Raw genomic sequence first — 20,153 nt, forward strand, 5'->3', positions numbered from 1 at the left:
TAAACCGCCATCGTCTAGACGACTCTAACGTAGCATGGATTATGCTGTACAGAGAGATTCCTAGATACCTAGGACTATCAACCAACCCATATCTATGTGACCCTCCCTCACTCCATAGAACCCCCTTCCCGCCTCCCCTCCGCTTCACCCTCCACCCGCTCCCGGCCCGTTACCTACGGAGTTGAGATTCATGACGCCTCTCCCAAAAAACTCCGCCACCGTCTCAAACCGCTCCTGACTCCTCTCCAACGCCGCCTTAAACAGCTCATGCTGATCCGCGCTCTCCACTTGAGCCCTGCGATGCGCCTTGATGGTATCATTCTGGGGCTTACAGACCGGACATTCTGCCCTCCCCTCCGCCGTCGCATCCGCCTGCGCTGCTTGTGACACAGAGCCGGTATTCAGACAGCGCTGATGGAAGCTATGCTTGCAGGCAAAATGCACGGTCGGCAGATCGAGTTGCCCACCACAGGCACTACACCGCCTGGCCTGGAAAACGATAGGCTTCGACCCTAGATCCTCGAGCTCGGATATCTTGGCCGCGCTTTCCTTTCGATAACTCTCAATCAAGGTGCGGTTGTTGCGGATCTCCTTGCGCTCTCTGCTGATGTTGTCTGAGAGATAGGATTTCACCATTCCCATGCTCACTGCACCGCCTTGGCTTAGGACTTTGACCACTTGCAGTGGTGCCATGAGACTATCTTGATCGATTTTACGGAGGACGGATTGCAATTCTTCTTTTACTCCTGGTTGGGAGAGGATGGTGGTTGAGGAGGAGAAATACGAGAGGGCGATAGGGTAGAGGCTCGGATCTTCGGGGCCGTATCTTCGGAGGGCGGAGATCGCGCCGGAGGTGTCCTTGGCGGTGGTGTGGGAGCGGAGGATGTCGGTGTAGAGGTTGGCGCGTTCGCGGACAAGGGTGGTGCCGGTGGGGAAGTTGGAAAGGGAGGAGAGGAGGAGAACAGAGGAAGTTGGGATGAAGGACAATGGTTGGTCGGAGGATTGAGTGGAGATCTGTGGTTGGGAGGTGATTAATGCTTTTGCTTTGTGCTGCCATGCTTCTCGTTCGGAAGATGTTGTTGATTCGGAGTTGGCCGCCTCGAGGTACATTTCGAAGAGTGTGGTATAGAGATCAGTCTTGTCGGTGGAGGAGATGTTAGGTTGGGAGGTCAGCGCTTCCAGGAATCGGATGAAATGTGATGGATGTGGTATGAAAGATGAGAAGGCTGTTCGAGGCCTGGGTATAGGATACTCTGGGGTTGGTGTGTCTGCATTGGAAGCCAGTTTAGTATCTGCTGTAGTGGTCTGCTGTTGTGCTTCGGGAGCAGGACTGGCAACGGCAGATCGGTTCATATATGGAAGAGGTAGCAAAGCAGACAGATTTTGGAAGGCTGAAGCTTGATTCTGGGGTTGAGGCTCTTGAGTGGCCGTTACCTCTTCCTTAGGGCGATAATTTCCGGTGTAGTAGTCAATGAAAACTTGAGTCGCTTCATCAGGACAATGTTCTAGGAGTACTCGAGAATATTTCATCAAGTTCGGATATGCAGCAAGAGGTTCCAATTGCCAGATGTATGCCAACGCCTCAGGATACTTTTTTGAGTCCTCAATCAATATGTCAACAACCAGACTGTTCTCTCCATGCTTTGTAGCGAGATAGGCGGCTTGCTCGAAGTAACCTCCTTGCCGACACATCGATATAGCCGTTTCAAGGTCGAATTTGAGTTCGCCAGGTGCTCGGATAAATGCATCAAGCTTCTCGGTGTCCTTGAGTTTAGCATAACAATTCAACAAGAGGGTCGTATGATCTGCCGTTGCTTTATCGTGTTCGTGAAGTTCTTCAAGGTATTCTATCAGGTTATGAATTCGCTGTGTGTCGAGGAATTTTCGTAGAATTTGTGACGGCTCAGTATTGTCAATGGCTCGAAGATACTGTTGCATAGCTGTATCATAGTCGCCTTTCTGATAGAGGTAGTCTCCATACTTTCGAAAGATAACATTTTGGGTGGCTGTGTCGACACCAGCTTTTTGTGCAAGGTTTATGGCAAGAATATAGAGATTTCGTTGATAGAGAATTTCAAGCTTCTGCTGTAAGGTTTTCTCTTCATATCGATAGAGCTGTCACCGTCAGCCTGAACCTCGTATCACAGAAGAAGGTGTCTTGCCTTCCCGTCTATGGTCAAAAGGAAGAGCTCTCCCCATTCGCTAAAAACTTCTTTCACTTCTGTTGAGAGAGATTCAGTGTGTGCAATATATCTCAAGTCGGTTTCAAGCAGGCTGAAGGAAGATGTGCTGAATAAATCACCCATCCCGCTCCCACCTAGCCGTCGATATGTGTTTGACTTGGATACTTGGGCCACTTTTGGTGGGCAGACAAGACCGACGTAGTCCTTGAAGGTTGTAATCATTTTCTTCGGTCCATCAAATGCAAAGCTTGGTCCACGACCGTTAGGGCCATAATAGTAAACTGCATCATCCCGCGCGATGATGATGTCTCCAGTCTCTTTGTCCACCGACATACAACGGACTGCACATCCTTGACTGTCTACGGTCCGTGGTGGCTGCCCTTGTCCTTTTCCTGATATGACTAGATTTGATATTCGGCCTGTTGTTGCAATGTAGAGAATAGTCATGGGGCTCTCCCTGATTGCCAGACCTGTGATAGGCTCTTCCGACTCAAAGACTATCCTCTGCTTTGTGCCTCGGTCATGTATAAGATCACCCCTAATCACCGTCACGGCGCCGTTCGCAAAGCCAACTGCGACCTGGGTAAGATCCTCCAAGGCAACAAACGCTGATACCTGCCCTCATTCAGTTTGCGAGGGACTAGAAGCGTAGACATCGTCTTACGGGAAACTGTCTCCTGCCATTCTGAACCCCAATGGTACAAAGACATTTAGGTCCTTTGGTCTTCTTCTCTTCCTTGTCCAGAGCCCATACTTTCAGCACTGGATCGCTTGATAGATCTTCGCAGATGGTGACAAGCAATGATGTGGCATCTATTTGTTTGAGATGCGTGATCGAGCCGTGGGAGGAAGGGTCGGCGGCATGGAATAAACGAACAACTCTTAGAGCTCGGGATAAGATTCGGACATCTCCATTGGAGTCGCCAAGGAAAATTGAGTCTGATCCGGCTGCCAGACAGGTTATATCGTTCTGTATACTCAGTCAGGAATACCGCAGAAGATGGTCTGGGACTGTCTGACGCTGAAAACATATGAACCATCATCATCAGCGGGTACCGGTACTTGCGACACTATGAAGAAGGCGAATGATTTCCACTGCAACATAGGTCAGCGGCAGCTAAACAAGACTCGGACCCAACGTCAATACAGATGTGAGCGCCATGACGGGGCGTAGCAGCCATTTGCTCAGTACCTAGGCACAAATACGCAAAGGTAAATACCTATGGTCGGAAGTGCGATGACCTCGCTCTTGCAGGCAAGCACCCCAGTAGCTACTACTACGTAGTAAGTTAGTTTTAGTAAGGCTGAACCCTGCCAAGCAGTGGCCCCTGACAGCGCAAGACTGGACCACTGCTTTGGTTGATTCGCCTTCTTAGCTTGGAAAGTTTGATAGAGCTTAGTCTACGGACTACCATATTCGAGTTGGTATACGGAGTACTGACTACACTATGAGCTTTTTGGTATGTATCTTCGGCTAGCACGACGACTTCCTACCTTCATTAAAGCCAGCTCATCCGCGCTATGCTCTCTTTGCGACTTTCAGATTTTATAGTCACCTTATCCAATGTTCGAAGCTTCTCAAGGACTGTGCCACCTTGACAGCCTTTTCTCCGAAGCACGAACCTATGTGACGTGCGGCACAGGAAAAGGAAGACCACAATAAAACCCCTTGGGTGAAACTATATCAGACCAGACCAGACCAGACCAGAAGGCTTCGTAAATTCTGTGCTTGCATTATAAACCAAACTCAATCCTAGGGCCCTACCGTCAACCTTGTTCTGGATATTGGAGCTGATATCAGATATCCTGAGGTACACCCTGTGATTTTCGTGCACTAAGAAATATGACCGACCTGGATACCAGGTTCTTCCTTTTGGAGGCTGTCAATCTGCTCTGGTCACGGGAGAAATCTAGACCAGGGAGGAAAGTCGCCTTGACTACCATCCTGTTGTTTGACAGGAAGCTGCAAATTTCATGCACACCCTACGAAGCTGTCCCAAGGAGCGCTCAAGCAATGGACGAATGCATCAAGATCCCAATCCCCATATTCTATTCCAACCCTCCACGGTCTTCAGACTACCGTCGCCGCACTTACCCATCTCAATACCCCTTCTCTGCTCACTCACCTCCTCCTCTCCTGGCAGGCGTATATACTCATTTACCAGATCTGGAATCTCTTCACGAACGTGACTTACGACGATAAGCGCCTGTTCGTTGCTGAGACCGTGGAACGCGTATTCCACACTGTCATCTGCCAGATCTCCTTCTGCTGTGAGTTCGGATTTGGTCTTTCTCCTCAAACGATCGACTCTTTTTTTCTTTTCATGCGTCATTCCCTCTTTCCCCACAATCGGCTCGTTGGGCGTGACACGCGTCGTATGACAAATTGTCTCGACTCGTGTCCGATCGTCCCTCAAAGGCCATCGAGACGATTCCCCGTCCCCATCATCCATGCAGGTCCTGTACGTTGCAGCCTGATGTTGATGCGGCACAGAATTCTCCCCTGCTCCCAGAAATCTCATCGCTTTGTCCCTGACCTCGGGGCTGAATCCCGAGAACGCCTCGTCGAGGATCACGATGTCGGGTGTTTTGATTATTGCCCTGAGGAGCAGTAGCAGACGCTGAGATTGGAAAGAGAGGCTGCCGAATGTGTTGAGGGGGAGGGACGCCCATTCTAGCTCATTCGCTGTCTGTGACGAGTGCTTGAATGAAGGGTAGGACGACGAGACCGAGTCGTCGATCGGGATAGCGGGGGCCTCCAATGGTGGTAGAGGTTGATGGCATGGATTAAGCTCGGGTTCCCACCATCTGAGGAACGCATCTACAAGCGCTTTACTGCTATTCGTAGGCTCTGGCTTAGCTGCGAACGTCTCAGCCCAGGCACTCTCCAATGATCGTCTGATAGTAAGGCCTTTCGGGAAGAAAGCATGGATCTCAGGCGAGGAATGTCCGATCCGGGACTGAATCTCCCAAAGGGAGACGCCTGGCTGGCCTGGTGACGGTAAGCGGGAACGGCCAAAGTATTTGATTGGTAAAGAGTAGCTTTGAGGGTGGTCCGATGTGAGCAAAGACAGCAAGGTGGTCTTCCCGGAACCATTGGGGCCGAGAAGCGCGAGTCGAGTGCCTTGACGAATGTCGAGATTGAGGCCCGGAACCTGGAAGCCAGATTGAACACCGTAACCAAGAACAGTCTTGGAGCCATAAGAGACGATGACATTCTTAAGCTCTATGAGTGACTTCCCAAGTTCAGGATGCGGTCGCATAGGAAAGTTAGAAACAGGAAATCCGGAGTTGTGTTGGCCGCGCCTCGGATCTTCACTTATAGAGAACGACTCGTTGGAAGGAGCTGGAACGTCGTCTTGGCGATTGAATTCCGCTGGAAGCAGGCATGTTAGAGATAGGAGATCATCCAGGTCTGCCTTCTCTCGAGGCTTTCCTGCAGCTTTCTGCCATACGAGTCGATAAGCCACACTAAGATGCTCTGGTACCAATTCGTCTGTTGCTGATATGTAGGTCGGAGTTTTACTTGACACAATCTGAGAATTTGTGACGTCCCGGGACACGCCAGTGGCTGACAGCGTGTACCCGAAGTCCAGGGGTGGCGGTCCATGTCTGTTAGTCATAAGAGCTGCCATTTTTGCAGCAGTGCCGTTTTGGGGGCCCTTGTGAGCGTTGGCCCATCGATGGACAGCGAAGAGTACTTCCTTCTTAGGTCCAGCCAGAGCGAGCGTGTCTTGGTGGCCTAATACGGCAAGATGAGTGATCCAATCAGGAATTGGATCCTGCGGACGAAGTGACATGATCAGTCGCGGAGAAGACTTGTATGCCAACCCACGGAGGATGGGGGAAAGAGACACCAGTGTAGGCGGATCCAGGCCCACTAAGAAGGAGTGAGTCAAGTATCTTTTGAAAGTATTGATACCTACTGAAGGGCTCATCTAACAACAATACTTCAGGCCTACCAAGCAACGCCTTTGCGATCCTGGCCCGCCTGGTTTGCCCGTTGCTGAGATTGCTCACAGGCAGGGAAGTCAACTGCTCCAGCCTTAGATCCTTGATAACCTGTGACAATAGGGCATTGAAGCTTGCATCCTCGTAATGCAGTTCCTTAGAAGGATTGAGCTCCATTTCTCCCTTAAGATATTGTAGGACGGACCAGTCTGTCTCCTCCCTACGACTCTCATAACGTGCGCTGAGGTAGGACCCCCGGATACCTCCAACTAGGCCCTGGCCTTTGCCAGATGTAAATCCTACATACTGTATTGCCCAGGTGGGAGACCGGAGTCGGTAATCCTTGGCCTCGATGTCCTCCGAGGAAAGATATGGAAAAGTTCGAGCATTGGGCGGTAGGCAGATGTGGGTTCCACGTAATATTTCGAGAAAGGTACTTCCCCCGCTTGCACCTACTACTGCCCAATGTTGTTGTTGCTTGCCGGTTTCTGAATCTCGTCTAAGGGGAAATGCTGGTAGAGAAAAGTATAGATTCGGAAACAAGGGAGTATTCGACTCCTGGAGGCCTCCAGGATGCTGTCGGTAGAAAGTGCCGTTCTGGATCTGGATAAGGTTTTCAATCGATGGTGGTGCTCTGTACCGAATTGGGAGAGTAATTGGAACTTTCATGATACCCAGATTGTAACACCTTAGACAGTGCTCAAGCTAGGCAAGAATCTAGTGACAGCATTCGTGGCAGTCTGAGCTTCTAAAATCTTGCCAGCAAGGCGCCATGAAATATGTCAATATCCCTCATCCCTATCGAAGGCGGTGTCAATAGATCGTGGCCAGTCACTTCACACGTAAGCTCCAAACAGTGGCTCCTACAACCACAGCATTGTCCAGCATCTACCAAGGACATTTAATGATGGAAAGCTCTAAAATTCTGATGATCACAAGCAGATCATCTAATAAGAAGCTGTTAATGCAGAGCGTGAAAAGCAATCGATATGCACAGAAGATTAGAGAACTCTGGTGGTACACATCCTGTCTCTTAGGCGGTCTAGCCATTACCTTCCCGCCCAAACCCACCTCCAAGCCTTTCACTAACTGCTGACATTGCGCTAATACAAGAAAAGTTAGTCTTGTTTTCTTCCTATTTAACCCATCTCGCATACACATGATGCATGATTCCATTCAAATTCTGGCATCACGACTTTAAGCTGCAACTATAGCGATCACGACGCGTTGTGGTGGGTGTCTCCTCAGCTGCCTCGCGTCCGAACAATTGCGAAAGAACTCTACTGGGCAATAGCCGCAGGCGTGTGCCGTCACGACCGGATAAAGCGTGAGCTACGAGTCTCTGCGGAAGGTTGCGGTAGCATATCTACAAATGCTACATTCGCGCTGGAAGCTATTTGGGGAGCTGCGAGGCCCCAGTTGAGCTACACACCAAACGCGTCAAGGGTACTTGCAAGCGGCCGTAACTCCATAGAAACAGGTTTGATCTTATGATAACGGATCACAACTTGCGGAAATGGTTTTATCAAGGGTTATATAGCACCTTAGGAAAGTGCTATAAGTGACCCGAATTATTGACGTCACTCATACAGATTTGCGACCTGTTGTAAGACTTTTTAAGCGGGAGAATATACTTATAGATGTATATTATCTCCTACAGACAGAAAGCAGCAGTACCGCGATTCTATGATGCCTGTCAACCCATCTAAAGAGTCAATCCTGACAGTGCTGCCCTATTCCACCTTTTAAACGTGCTAATAACGCGTTAATTGACATCTGTAAGCAACTACGTTAAGATACGAAAGAGGCGGAACACATTATAGGACTAATAAGTAAGGCTAAATATTATATAAAAAAAAGCGAGTTATAAGGAGAAAAATCATCAACAACAAGGGTTATGCAGTTACAGACGTCCCTGACCCTTTACAATCTACTATAATCTGGTATAAGGAAGAGGAGGGGGAATAAGGATTACTGTAATAAGTTTTAGGAGAAGTTCGAATACGAACAAAAGATACTGTCAACCTGCTGTGCAGAGTGCGTAGAGAAGCAAGTTGATTGATAACTACGGGGGTAGAGAGCGTAGATCTATATACAATTGGCTGTACCGTACAGCGAAATTAGAAGCGAAATTGCGTCGGAAATTGACTAATTAGAAGCAGCAGAAACGCAGGGATTACGCATATTAAACGCGGCCAATTAGCCCTCTCAGAAGGTCAACAGATACTAAAGAATTAGTACCACAATTAGTTTAACACCTCGGCCAGTAACCTAAATATAGGGACGAGATCCTCTACACCAATACCAGATCCCACAACAAACTACGACACTTTACGAACGAATCCTTGCGATTTCACCTTTCCTGGATCATCCCAAGGTTGGAATAGGCTACACACAAAAGGAGGCCAGCCGACACCAATTCTAGCACACAACTCCTACGCACAAGCAAGCAGAGTTACAACCAACTACACATCAACAAGTGCTGGCAGCCTACGGAACACCAACAGATCCACAAAGATACGAAGGCAACACTCTGGAATGCTCCCATCTACTCGCTTCTCCCTGTAGGGGACACAAGGGAGTAGAATTAAGATGAAAGAGCTCGGAACCTTTCGTAAAGACACGTCTACCTGGTATCTGACACAAACAACAGATACAGAGGGCTTACAGGTTTTCTTCCCCAGAGGGTTTATCCTGTACATAGGATAGGTGTAAGAATCAATCAATCAATCAATCAAGCTGCAACTATTCTGACCAATTGGCTCACCTTCAGGTAAAATCGGAGGGTGTGTCTAAGCTGCACATTTTGTGGCGAGAAAACCCTTCTTTATCAACCCCCGATGCTGGGCCAAAAACCGCTCCAGTGGGAGGGCAGAATTGATATACTGTGTCACTCGATAGATGGAACATGGCAAAACACTTAAACTACACCTATTTTTCAGCGTCTTTCAACACCAACAATATCTCTCATCAGCAACCCACTCCACTTCCTCACCCTCGCCGCCGATCCATCGCAAACTGCAAACAGATTCTTTGTCCCTGATTGTTGTTTGTACTCTTTCTATTCCCGCCAGAGACTGTGCAGCATTAACGACATCTGGCGTCGGACTCCACAGTTCCACCCCTCCGTGCATATCCCATGTCTTTGCCTCCATTTGAGCCCTCAGTAAAAGTGCAGCAATGCTGCTAATGGCATCCCCCTTAACATCCGTTGGTATTACGGTATGCAAGATATGAAGCTTGTTGTTCTGGGGAACCTCCCCCCATACACGACACCATATCAAGGCGCACCCTGTGGCAAGGTCTTCGGCACCTTTGATATTCGGGTCCCTGTCAAAAAGTGTTTTCGCCTGGAAGTTTTCTCGGGCGTGCTGCCATTCCATGTGGTCATAGTCTGGACGAATAGCTATATGTGGTATATTTGGTCTGTGCTCACTGCGCAGTCGTAGATTTGTCTCCAATATAGCGATTGCTTTCGGACAAATTCTATCCCGAAGATCTTGAGCGTTTAAGTCTCGGACACCGGAGCAGTCCGGTTTATTTTGAGTCTGAAGGGAATTCTGCCCGGAGACCACTGGCAGTGAGATACGCGTGTTAGACATCGCCTTCCAACCGTGGGCTGCATAGAAAGATCGCCCGATATCTGACCATAGCACCGAGAAGGATGCTTTCGTGCCTTTTTCTTGCTGCCAAGTCTCCAGCGACTTCCCCAGTTCCGTCATCATACGCGAAGCATATCCTCGACCTCGGTACTCCTTCCTGCAAAAAACAGATCCTACTCCATGGGTCACCAGTTTTCGGAGGTTGCCATTGCGGCCTAGGTATCCCTCTTTGCGTAATGTCTCGCAGGCTGCGAGGATGGGTCTTGCCCCATCTGCTCCCACAGACAGAAATGTGTCTGTCAAGATCCAGTATGTGATCTTGCCTTCCCGAGTCAAAAGTTGATGCTCTAGAAAGGCTTCACGGCTGATATACTGCTCCGTAGATAATGGGCCTCGCCAGGAATGAGAATTAATATGCCAGCATTGATATCGCTCAAGAAGAGTTGCCGGCACCAACGTAATGGATGGGGAGCTTGAGGCCGGGAGTTCAGATGAAGGTATAGGCACAGGCGCTGTGGTTTCCACGACGCTAATATCGGGTTTCATAGCAAATGATCCCATGCTGTCTGTAAGGCGGATCCCTTCGTTGCAAATTCGTATGGGCAAATTTCAACTGTCATCAATGTTTCAGCTTAGAGCAGGAGCATGGACGTCAAAAGAGCAAGGGAGGGAAGCGTTCATTCGAGGAACAAGATGTTGAGCAAATGTCAACCTCATCTGAGTCATAACGAACCGCTTGCAAGCGACGATATCCTCGCTCGTGGCGCAATGTGGTTAAGAGGCCAATCACAGAATACTGGTGTCAAGACATCGTGGGACAACAGCTCACATTTGCAGATTTAGTACTCTAAAATGGACCACCTCCTTACGTATTGAGAGTAGCGCTCCCGCTATCTACCGTCAGATCATGCTGAAGTCGTGGCAAGAAGAACATTTGCAGTACGGAGTACTATATTGTATTTGATGTTTGAACTTTGAATAGTACGATTTGTGAAAACTTTAAAGTCTAAAAATGATTAGAGTCTTAAGAACTATGGACTGATCTTCGTTTATAATTCCCAGTCTATTAACAAGTGTGATGCAAGCAAGAAAGCATCAAGTGATGAATCGATTTTGGTCTTGCCAAGACTGCAGCAAAGTTATCATACTAAACTTTGCGAGAATGTTGCAAGAATGCTACTATTATTCTCAACAGTGGTCCAATTCAGTGACACAGGGTGTACCGGTGAATTCTGGATCATTCGGATGTAATAGTAATGCTGATGAGGAGAAGGAGCGTTTCTGGACATCAAAACCGCTAAATTTGGAATGTTTGATTGATATGAAGGACAATCTATGGATAACCAGCCTCGGCTATCGATATTACATAATGTATACTAATCCAGTTCAGTCTGATTAGCTCGGGATGTAATTGCCTAGACTCCGACACTCGTGCCTCAGGCGAATTAAAAAGTATTACGTGCCCTAAGTCACAGGATGGGGTAGCTACTTTGTAGTGAACATTAACAAGCCGAAGGATAATTCGTTGCCAGATATCAAATTTCCTGCAAGAGCTCTCACCCATATTTTGACAAGTCATATTGGCTCAACGGTCTCGCAGACTAAGTCCAGCGGGTATGTATCGAGGTAAATATCTCCATCTGAACCGATGGGACCCTGCTGACAACCGGAGCCTGACTGTCTTCCCAGGACCTCGACAAGGTGCTAATGCTATCAGCCTTGACGGCGCCTGCACATACCCGACGACCGACTCTAACATGAATCAAGTAAGTTTATACCCCTTCACTCTTGCCAAACGGATACAAGGCCCAAGCCTGATGCACAAGACGTTGCGGCTGTCGCTTGAGGTCAGCGACGTACCATTAACGCACCGCTCGTCTCTGTCTAACATTTGCCATTTTCTTCCTTCGATTGAAGTACATACAGCGTCAGAGGCCATCCGGCTCAAAAGGGATCGATGCTGCCAACTACTTCGTTGTCTACACGCTTACCAGATATTCCAAATAGCAGATTACAGCGGCTCATCTTTTCGTGTCAGGCTGCGCTGCAACCTAAACCTAGAATCATGGCCACTGGCTCGAACAAAGAAAATGCAATAACGATCTCGGACGACGAAGGCAATGTTAGTGTAGCCCGTGAATCAAAACCAGAGTGGGTTGTCACAACATCTTTCCTGCCTATCCGCTCTAATCGAGAATCTAAGCAATACTCAACACGTGCGCGCAAGGCTCTCAGAAAGCCTGAAGCGCAGAGCATATCCAGAGGGCGCTCCACCAGTATGCCGAGATTCTAAGGATAGAGTGGATGTCGCTTTGCTAAGACCAAGTACTGAAATTTCTACGCGTCATGATTACTCCTACGAGAGCCCTGCGAGGAGTCCATACAATACCGGGAATGACCCACCGGGCAAACGATCTGAGGTGAATTCACCTTGTCCGTCGGACGACGATCCTTGCCCGTACTACTACGATGCCAGGCTAGAGCTCAAGATGTACCGCGGTCCAGGCTTTAAACAATTTCACCCTGTTCTTGGCTCGATGGCAGGGCATCAAGAGATATGTGACGAATGGGATGCGCGGCAACTCAAACGGAGGCATGGAAGTGGTCAGGCCAACATCATCTTTCGGTCTCGTACCGGCATCAGAGACGCGGATTTTGACTCTGTAAATGCTGTGAACAATCAGAATGGCGGCACAACAAGCCTTAGTGATCGAAATTCTTATCAGCTGGATCGAAAACAGGAGCAGCATTGTCTGGAGGAAGTCCTTATGGTGTTCCCTCAGGTACAACATGACTTTGTACGAAGTCTCTTCAAGGAGCGTCATTGCGGCAATACTGGCATGCTTGTGGAGTCCCGTGCTGCAGATTCTCACATTGAAGCAGCCATAATTGCTGCAATTGCCGAGATGGAGTCCTTCCCCCTGCAGAAAGACCTCAAGCGAAAGCACTCGCCTACTACCCAAGAGAACGACGACGTGACTGTAAGATGGAACAAAGATATACAGAAAAATGAAGCATACTACAAGGAAGCCTTGATCTTGCTAGCGGAGAACTTCAATCGGGTACCAACACATTTCATTTACAGGACGTTACGTGAGAAAGGCAATCTTTATGATGCTTTTCATCTTTTGGCAGAGTACGAGAACACATCCAACGATAGCTCACGGAAACCATATAGTCGGACTAAGCTTGCTCGCAGGGTACTAGAGAAGAAGTACCAACGGAATTGCGAACCAGAAGGGCACCAGTACGTCAGTATAGTGAACGAGCTTCAGGCTGCTAGGCAGCAACAACATCGCCAGGAAGTTCGACGAAAGAGGCAGAAGGCTGATGAGGAAGCTGAAGCACAAAACTTCAAGTTGCACCAGCTGCAAGGCTCGTTGGTAGACTGTCAATGTTGTTTTAACGAAGCTCCGTTGAATCGTATGACGCACTGTGAAAACGACGATACCCATTTCTTCTGCAACAAGTGCATTGAGCTGAGAGCTTCCGAGTTGATTGGCGCTCAAAAATATGAATTAAGCTGTATGGACACGTCGGGTTGTGGATCTGAGCTGTCTAAGGAAGCTCTTGCGCGAGCCCTTCCAACAAAGGTATTCAATAAGCTTGCTGAAATTCAGCAGCTCGCCGAGATCAAGGCAGCCGGCCTTGACGGACTCGAGCAGTGCCCGTTCTGCGAGTACCAGGCTGTCTGCCCACCAGTGGACACCCACACAACCTTCGAGTGCCTCAATCCTGATTGTGAAAAGGTGAGCTGCCGAAAATGTAACGGAGAGTCCCACGTGCCTATATCCTGTGAAGAAGCCAAGAAAGACAGAGGATTATCTGCTCGCCATGCCGTGGAAGAAGCTCGCAGTGAAGCAATGATGAGAACCTGTCCAAGGTGCAAAGTCAAAATAGTCAAGTCAGCTGGCTGCAACAAGATAGTTTGCAGCAGCTGCCGAGCCGTGTCGTGTTATGTTTGCCGCAAAGATATCACTGGCAAAAACTACGAGCATTTTGGTTCGGGCTCGGCTCGGTGCCCTGTTCAGGACCAATCACCTGAGGACAGGCATCAGCAAGAGGCAGACAAAGCCGAAAAGGCCGCTATTGCGGCTGCAAAGGCTCAGGATGCGGGTATAAATGAAGAAGATTTGAGAATTGAAGCGCATCTCAATAAAGGGGCCAGTCGAGAACAGGAGATACCCGGTCGTCTCGGCCTTCATGCAGCCCTTCATCTTCCTGCTTTACCACAATTCCATCTGATGGGCGTCCCTCAGCATCATCTGCTTGTGGGAGATCAAGGAGTTGGACCGCTGATTGCTGAACATGAAATGAACAACTTCCATCAGCTGCTTCAACAAGCCCATCAACAACAACATCGAGTCAGAGAGATGCTAGAGATTCAGCAGCAACACTTACGTAGGCTACAACCATTTCTTCCTACGCCAATGGCGGCACCTGTGCCTAACCCACCTAGGGCCGATCGGGTTGTTGTTCCTCCTATACGTCGAGCTGGCCAATATCTTCAATATGCGTATCCGAGACCGGCTGTGGGTGCAGCGCCGGCCCAAGCACCACTAAATGCACTAAACGGGGAAGTCAATGCTGGGTTGGCTGATCGCGCTCAAGATGTCTTCCAGCAGGACCTGAGATATACTGATAGAAGAAACCACAACCATCATCTTCAGCGTGTTGGAGATGACTTCCCAGGCTATCCTCAAACGCCTTTGCTCCAAGATGACCTCCGCAATCTGCCCCTGTGGGCACAACATCCCAACGATGGCCCAAATCTCCCCGATTTAGGTTCTACCCAGGCACAAGAGCAACCGAACCAAGCTTAAGAAGTAATGCACATATCATTCATTGGATCCTATAGATCCTATATCTTGCTTTCAAGTTTTGGTAAATTTTGCATTACAGAGCGGTGTCGCAGCCACTTCTTTGAAGTTGAGGGTTGTTGATCCTCACAGGTTAAACATACTTTCATAGGTTGGGAAGAGTGTCCTAGGCGAGTTGGAAGATAAATCCCGAGCTATTCTGACTGACTTGCAGCCTGTCCTTACTCATCACGCAGAAGATGTACAATGCAAAAGCAGGCCATCGCGAGAGAGTCAAGCTGTACTTTCTAAGATTGTGTGGATGTGGTGCTTCCTCGAGCGAACTTTGCCTTTGACTCTTCAACCCAGACTTCCATCCTTAACTCACCTGCTTCAAGTCTTCTGATAGGGACCGTCTTACCACGTTCCGCAAGAGCATCCAAGCCTGACTGCACCCTGCTTCCCGCTTCTGAATCTCCCTGTGATTGTGCGTGCTGATTTTCTGAAGGGTTCCACGGTTCCGGCTCAGCAGCAATCCACTTTCGTTCCTCTTTTTCAAGCCTTCCCACAGGTCTATCTGCATCGTCACGGATCTCAATGCTAACCGTAAAGCTACACTCAGCATTCTTAGGTAGAGGATGTAGTCTGACGCTTGCTGAGGCAATCCTGCTCAGTACCGCTCGGAACTGTGCTTCTAGGTCCGCTATGTTGATTCGGTTCTGAAGGCTGACTTGGAGACCACCATTTCCCCCTGCTGGTTTCTCAAATGGCGTATCTCGATCCACCTTTTCAATCACTGGGAAGGTTCCTAGATCAAATACCCATTTCTCCAGCACCACATTTTTTTCCACATCGAAGATGCAGACAGCGACCTTTTCGACTGTGTTCTTCTCAAATTGGTCTCGGACGGCATCAACTGCACAGTTGATCCAGCCACAGACTGCGGGATGCCGGTTCTGCCGAGCTGGGAAGTTGTAGGCTCGAGTGCTCAGGAAGGAGGCTCGTGGGTAGATGGAGCGTAGATACAGGAGGTGATGTATGCTGACAGTGAGAAACGAGCAAAGAGTCTGAATCAGCGAGGATTGCGTGCTGAGTAGATTTGAGGTTATGAGCGGATTGGCTGGAGGAGCCACCATCATTGCTGGCCGTAGGTTACAATGCTCACGTCGATTGTTTCAAGATCTGCTTGACGTGTCCCGCGTTGAGTGGGTGCACCAATATTGATTTTGCTGCAGGAACACATCAATGCAACCGAGATACTTCTGACGGCACCTCTACGCGCCCACTCGCACTGCACTCACCTCCATGTCTGCCCTGTTTACTGCAAATACGCTTGTCCTCTGAGCTCTAATGCTGCACGACCTTACACGAAGCTATTCCCAATCCTGAGCTAGCACCAACCATCACCTTAGCTCCAAAGCTCCCATTCCTAGTTAAGGCAGCCTGGAAATGGAGCAAGAGGTCATACAACTGTTACAGTCGACGCAGGCGAGGGAGGATAACACCAGAAAATCAGCAGAGCTCAACCTGCTGCGTCTCTACACAAACCCTGAACTACCTTTTGCGCTGCTGTCCATCTCAACTCATAACGATGTCGCCGAGCACATTCGTCAAGCAGCGCTGCTGACAGTCAATCGCGTTGTGCTTGCGACATGGTCACCAAAATTTGATGACGACTTCAAAGGGAGGATAGTGCTTGATGAGGAAGCGAAGGCAAAGGTCAGGCATCAGGTTTTAGCCATCTCCACAGGCGACGATGGAGGACAAGGCGGCAATCGGAAGGTCAGGAACGCTGCTTCACTTGTCGCAAGCAAGATTGCAGGAGTAGATTTCCCAGACTCGTGGCCAGATCTCTTGCCTCAGCTCCTTCGAATTCTGTCCGGCAGCACTTCAGACCTCCAAGTCCACGGAGCCCTGAGAGTCTTGACAGATCTGGTGGAGTCTGGTTTTAGTGAGGAGCAGTTTTTCGCCGTGGCAAGGGACTTGGTCACAGGTCTTCACAATGTCGCGACCAACATGCAGAGAAAGCCGATTCTGCGTGCTTTGGCCATCAGCGTTTTTCGAGCTTGCTTCGATACTCTGGAGATAGTGATGGAAGACCACAAAGCTGCCGTGAAAGCTTTCTTGGACCAAGCGCTACAAGGATGGATGGCATTCTTCATCGATACGCTGAAAATTCGACTCCCACCGACACCTAGTGAGGACGAGGAAAAGCAAGAAGAGGGGGCCCCAAGTCAGTGGCGGGGTCTGATTGCCCTCAAGCTGCAGGTCGTGAAGGTACGTTGGATGTGCTCCAGTTTTTGCCATGCTCTTGTCTGATACTGAGCAACTCTAGACATTGGTCAAAATTCGGGGAGTTTTTCCGGCCATTCTGACGCCCCATTCTGTGGTGCTGTTTCAGACGGCCTGGGAAGAGCTATCTCAACTAAGACCAGTGTATCATGAACTCTTTATTAATGACGAACGGCAAGGGCGGCTCGAAGACGCTGACGGACTCCCATACACCCTGGATTTTCTGGTGTCAGATGAAATCGATTTAATGGAAAATCTACTCAAAGCGCCCCCTGTTAAAGCAGAATTGCATGGTCAGCTGAAACAAGCCTCAGATGGACCACAGTCTGTCGGTTGGCTTCAAGAGATACTCCACCTCGCCGTCTCGTACGCGCAGATCACAACCGAGGAGGAAGGGCTATGGGAGATTGACGTGAACCTCTTTCTCTCCGAGGAAACTGCTTTGACAGCCAACTACACTCCAAGGGTCGCTTGTGGTGCTCTGATTGTGTCGGGGCTGGTTGAATGGCTGAAGGAAGTACCTGTTGAGGCCCTGCTGGTAACTTGCAAAGGACTATTTGCTGAGCCCAACACATCGTAAGTCCAATAAAATCCTTAAAACACCCACACACTAACATCCCAGGCAGTTGGAAAGCCAAAGAGGCGGCCTTGTTCATCTTGAACCAAATGCTTCGCGATTTTACCGAACTGGATCGGAAAATATCTTCAGATACTGCTTTAGGGTTTGAGGAGTTCATTGATCAAAGCCAACAAGACTCAAGCGTCTATCTACGAGCGCGGGCTTTTGCCGTTGCTGGCCTCCTTGCGAGGACAGCAGGTGAATCGTATACACAAAAGGCTACAGCATATCTCAATGCTGCCATTCAGACATTGGCTGCTGCGGAGGCCCCAGACTTACTACGGGTATCGTGTATTCGTGCTGTCCAAGATCTCATAGAAGCTCTTCCCACTATTTTGACGAAACCATTGCAAACGCCACTCATTGAGAGTGTATCGAGCTACATGTCCTCCCAGGACCTGAACGACCCCGAGGTCGATGACCTTAAAGTATCACTAATCGAAACATTACGTGACGTGATCATGGTCGATGTCACCTGCGCATATACGAGTCCAGCAGTGGATTTACTGTTTACCCTTGCTTCTCATGGAGCAGCCAATTTCCAAATCTCCCTTTTGGTCACCGAAACGTTTGAAAGCATAGTCTCTTCTGTCACAGAGCTCGGACACGAGCCATACGTTAGTCTCTGTGGAAAGACCATTCCATCGCTGACTGGTGCCTTTGACGTTGGCAGCATGACCCAAGAGTCGGCACTAACGAACCTTGCTGCTGAGCTGGTGTCAGCTCTGGCAGAGTACGGCTCAGCACCTCTTCCTGACGGCTTTGTTGCAGCCGTAATGCCAAAGCTGAATCGTGTTCTGCTGGAATCCTCAGACCCCGAGCTTGTCCGCCCATCGACCCTAGCCGTCAAGCATATGCTGTCCCATGGAACGTCACAATTCTTGGGCTGGAATGACCCAGCTACAGGGAAGAATGCCGTCGAGATTACCCTGATTATTATTGATCGCCTCCTCAATTCATCTCTGGTCGACGACAATGCTGCAGCGGAAGTGGGCGGACTTGCCGCTGAACTCGTCGAAAGAGCTGGAGGTGAAAAACTGGGTCCATTTCTTCTGCAGCTCCTACGCGCTGTTGCATTGCGTCTGGCTACAGCTGAGAAGGCTCAATTCATCCAGTCACTCATCTTGGTATTTGCTCGCCTGTCGATATCAAGCCCGCAAGATGTCGTCGATTTTCTCTCCCAAGTCGATATACACGGCGAGAATGGTCTTAATGTTGTACTTGCTAAATGGCTGGAAAACTCTGTCAACTTTGCTGGATACGAGGCCATCCGACAGAACGTGGTTGCGCTAAGCAAACTTTATAGCCTTGAAGACCCTCGAATAGGGCAGATAGGCGTCAAAGGCGACTTGATTGTGCAAGAAAGTGGCCGAATCAAGACGCGGAGTCGAGCGAAGGCCCAGCCGGACCAATGGACTACGATACCGGCGAATCTGAAGATATTGAAGGTGCTAGTAGAGGAGCTCACCAGTGCTTCTGCAAATAGCTTCAACCCTAGCGCGGCTGCAGCGGCCTTGGATTCCGAAGGCAGTGAGGACGGCGATGAGTGGGAGGATGTGGGTGCTGGTAGCACCGGCGTGTTGGATTTGGGTCTCGGAATGACGAAGCAGGAATTGATGGCTTACGATGAGGAAGGTAGCCCCACCAACTCGAGGCAGAGAGACGATGAGACCAGTGACTATCTCATGGGATGGTTTCGAGAACAGGCTCAAAAGCCAGAGTTTGGCGAGATGTTTAATGCCTTGAACCCCGAGGAGAAGGACAGGTTGCAGCGGGTTGGTGGGTGATACAGACCATCAGCATCACGGAGACGGGCTCAGATGGAGACATCGCGGAATAACGGCTTGCAGACCGTATAAGCACGATCATGGTACCCCTTCGTTGACTTAGCTTGGAGGCCATCGCGTCAACTAACATTCTGAGAACCTCCTAGCGTTGACTTCTTTCCTCTATTCTCCACACACGATCTTCTGTTGTCCTTCTTCAGCCTGCTGACAGTCCACTTCGCTCAGTCTGCCTTGTGCTAAGTCCTCTCCCTATGGTACATTTCCGCCCTAAGCAGCCTAGTATATAGTATTCTCCACTCTACACATCTTCCATATATACCGCTACTTGGTCTCGTTATAATCTGCTGTTCAAAACTCGGAATTACATCGTCTCTATTCAAGCTCAAGTACGCTTCTTCCCTTTCATCTGCTTCTAAAGCATCTATCATTTCGGACGTTAGCTACTTAAGGAACAGAGCGGCTATGGCGCCATGGAGGCATGTTTGTCAAGTCAAGGATACAGCTGCGAGAACATTCACCATCACCATCAGGACTGTGATCACAGCTACCCAAACGCGTACCGATACTCATATCAGCAGAGATTGGACAAGCACAGCCACTACTAGTACGCATACCTGGACAGCCGAGACATATGCACGGGCTACCAGCACAGCGACCTGGACAGTCAACAGGATCACAATCGTCACCCCGACGATCACTGTCACAGCGTCCACCACCAGTCACACCCTATGTTCGTGGATTCAGTAGCATATCTATCGCAGAAGGTATTATTTATATTTTCACTATGGGCTGGGATTTGCGATCTGATCGCGACCTTATTGATGGGAGCTTTTTTTGGTTTTCGTTCTGCTTGGGTCACTTTTCCTGACGGGGTGCATATTTTCGGGGGAGTCATGTGGCTGCGGTGCAGTTCAAGCACG

At 49.3% G+C, this 20,153-nt stretch overlaps 5 protein-coding genes across 5 annotated transcripts; 2 read left to right on the top strand and 3 right to left on the bottom strand.

Annotated features, from left to right (window-relative positions):
- Nucleotides 1–144: 144 nt before the first annotated feature.
- EPUS_02782 (uncharacterized protein) lies at nucleotides 145–6,803 on the bottom strand (the record flags this gene model as incomplete). Its single annotated transcript, XM_007807910.1, has 6 exons — nucleotides 145–2,115; nucleotides 2,220–2,798; nucleotides 2,848–3,131; nucleotides 3,404–3,460; nucleotides 4,279–6,063; nucleotides 6,110–6,803. 6 exons carry the CDS (start codon nucleotides 6,801–6,803, stop codon nucleotides 145–147), a joined length of 5,370 nt encoding a protein of 1,789 aa, XP_007806101.1.
- A 2,279-nt stretch (nucleotides 6,804–9,082) lies between these two features.
- Nucleotides 9,083–10,297, bottom strand: EPUS_02783 (uncharacterized protein; the record flags this gene model as incomplete). The annotated part of the gene is made up of 1 exon (XM_007807911.1): nucleotides 9,083–10,297. The coding sequence occupies one exon, from the start codon at nucleotides 10,295–10,297 to the stop codon at nucleotides 9,083–9,085; it is 1,215 nt and encodes a 404-aa protein (XP_007806102.1).
- A 1,928-nt stretch (nucleotides 10,298–12,225) lies between these two features.
- Nucleotides 12,226–14,559, top strand: EPUS_02784 (uncharacterized protein; the record flags this gene model as incomplete). The annotated part of the gene is made up of 1 exon (XM_007807912.1): nucleotides 12,226–14,559. The coding sequence occupies one exon, from the start codon at nucleotides 12,226–12,228 to the stop codon at nucleotides 14,557–14,559; it is 2,334 nt and encodes a 777-aa protein (XP_007806103.1).
- Nucleotides 14,560–14,843: 284 nt separating this feature from the next.
- EPUS_02785 (uncharacterized protein) lies at nucleotides 14,844–15,671 on the bottom strand (the record flags this gene model as incomplete). Its single annotated transcript, XM_007807913.1, has 1 exon — nucleotides 14,844–15,671. The coding sequence occupies one exon, from the start codon at nucleotides 15,669–15,671 to the stop codon at nucleotides 14,844–14,846; it is 828 nt and encodes a 275-aa protein (XP_007806104.1).
- Nucleotides 15,672–15,984: 313 nt separating this feature from the next.
- EPUS_02786 (uncharacterized protein) lies at nucleotides 15,985–19,233 on the top strand (the record flags this gene model as incomplete). The annotated part of the gene is made up of 3 exons (XM_007807914.1): nucleotides 15,985–16,812; nucleotides 16,871–17,403; nucleotides 17,454–19,233. The coding sequence occupies 3 exons, from the start codon at nucleotides 15,985–15,987 to the stop codon at nucleotides 19,231–19,233; spliced, it is 3,141 nt and encodes a 1,046-aa protein (XP_007806105.1).
- Nucleotides 19,234–20,153: the final 920 nt, after the last annotated feature.

This window comes from Endocarpon pusillum (assembly GCF_000464535.1).
Source record: "Endocarpon pusillum Z07020 unplaced genomic scaffold scaffold7306, whole genome shotgun sequence".
In the NCBI taxonomy this organism is placed as follows: Eukaryota; Fungi; Ascomycota; class Eurotiomycetes; order Verrucariales; family Verrucariaceae; genus Endocarpon; species Endocarpon pusillum.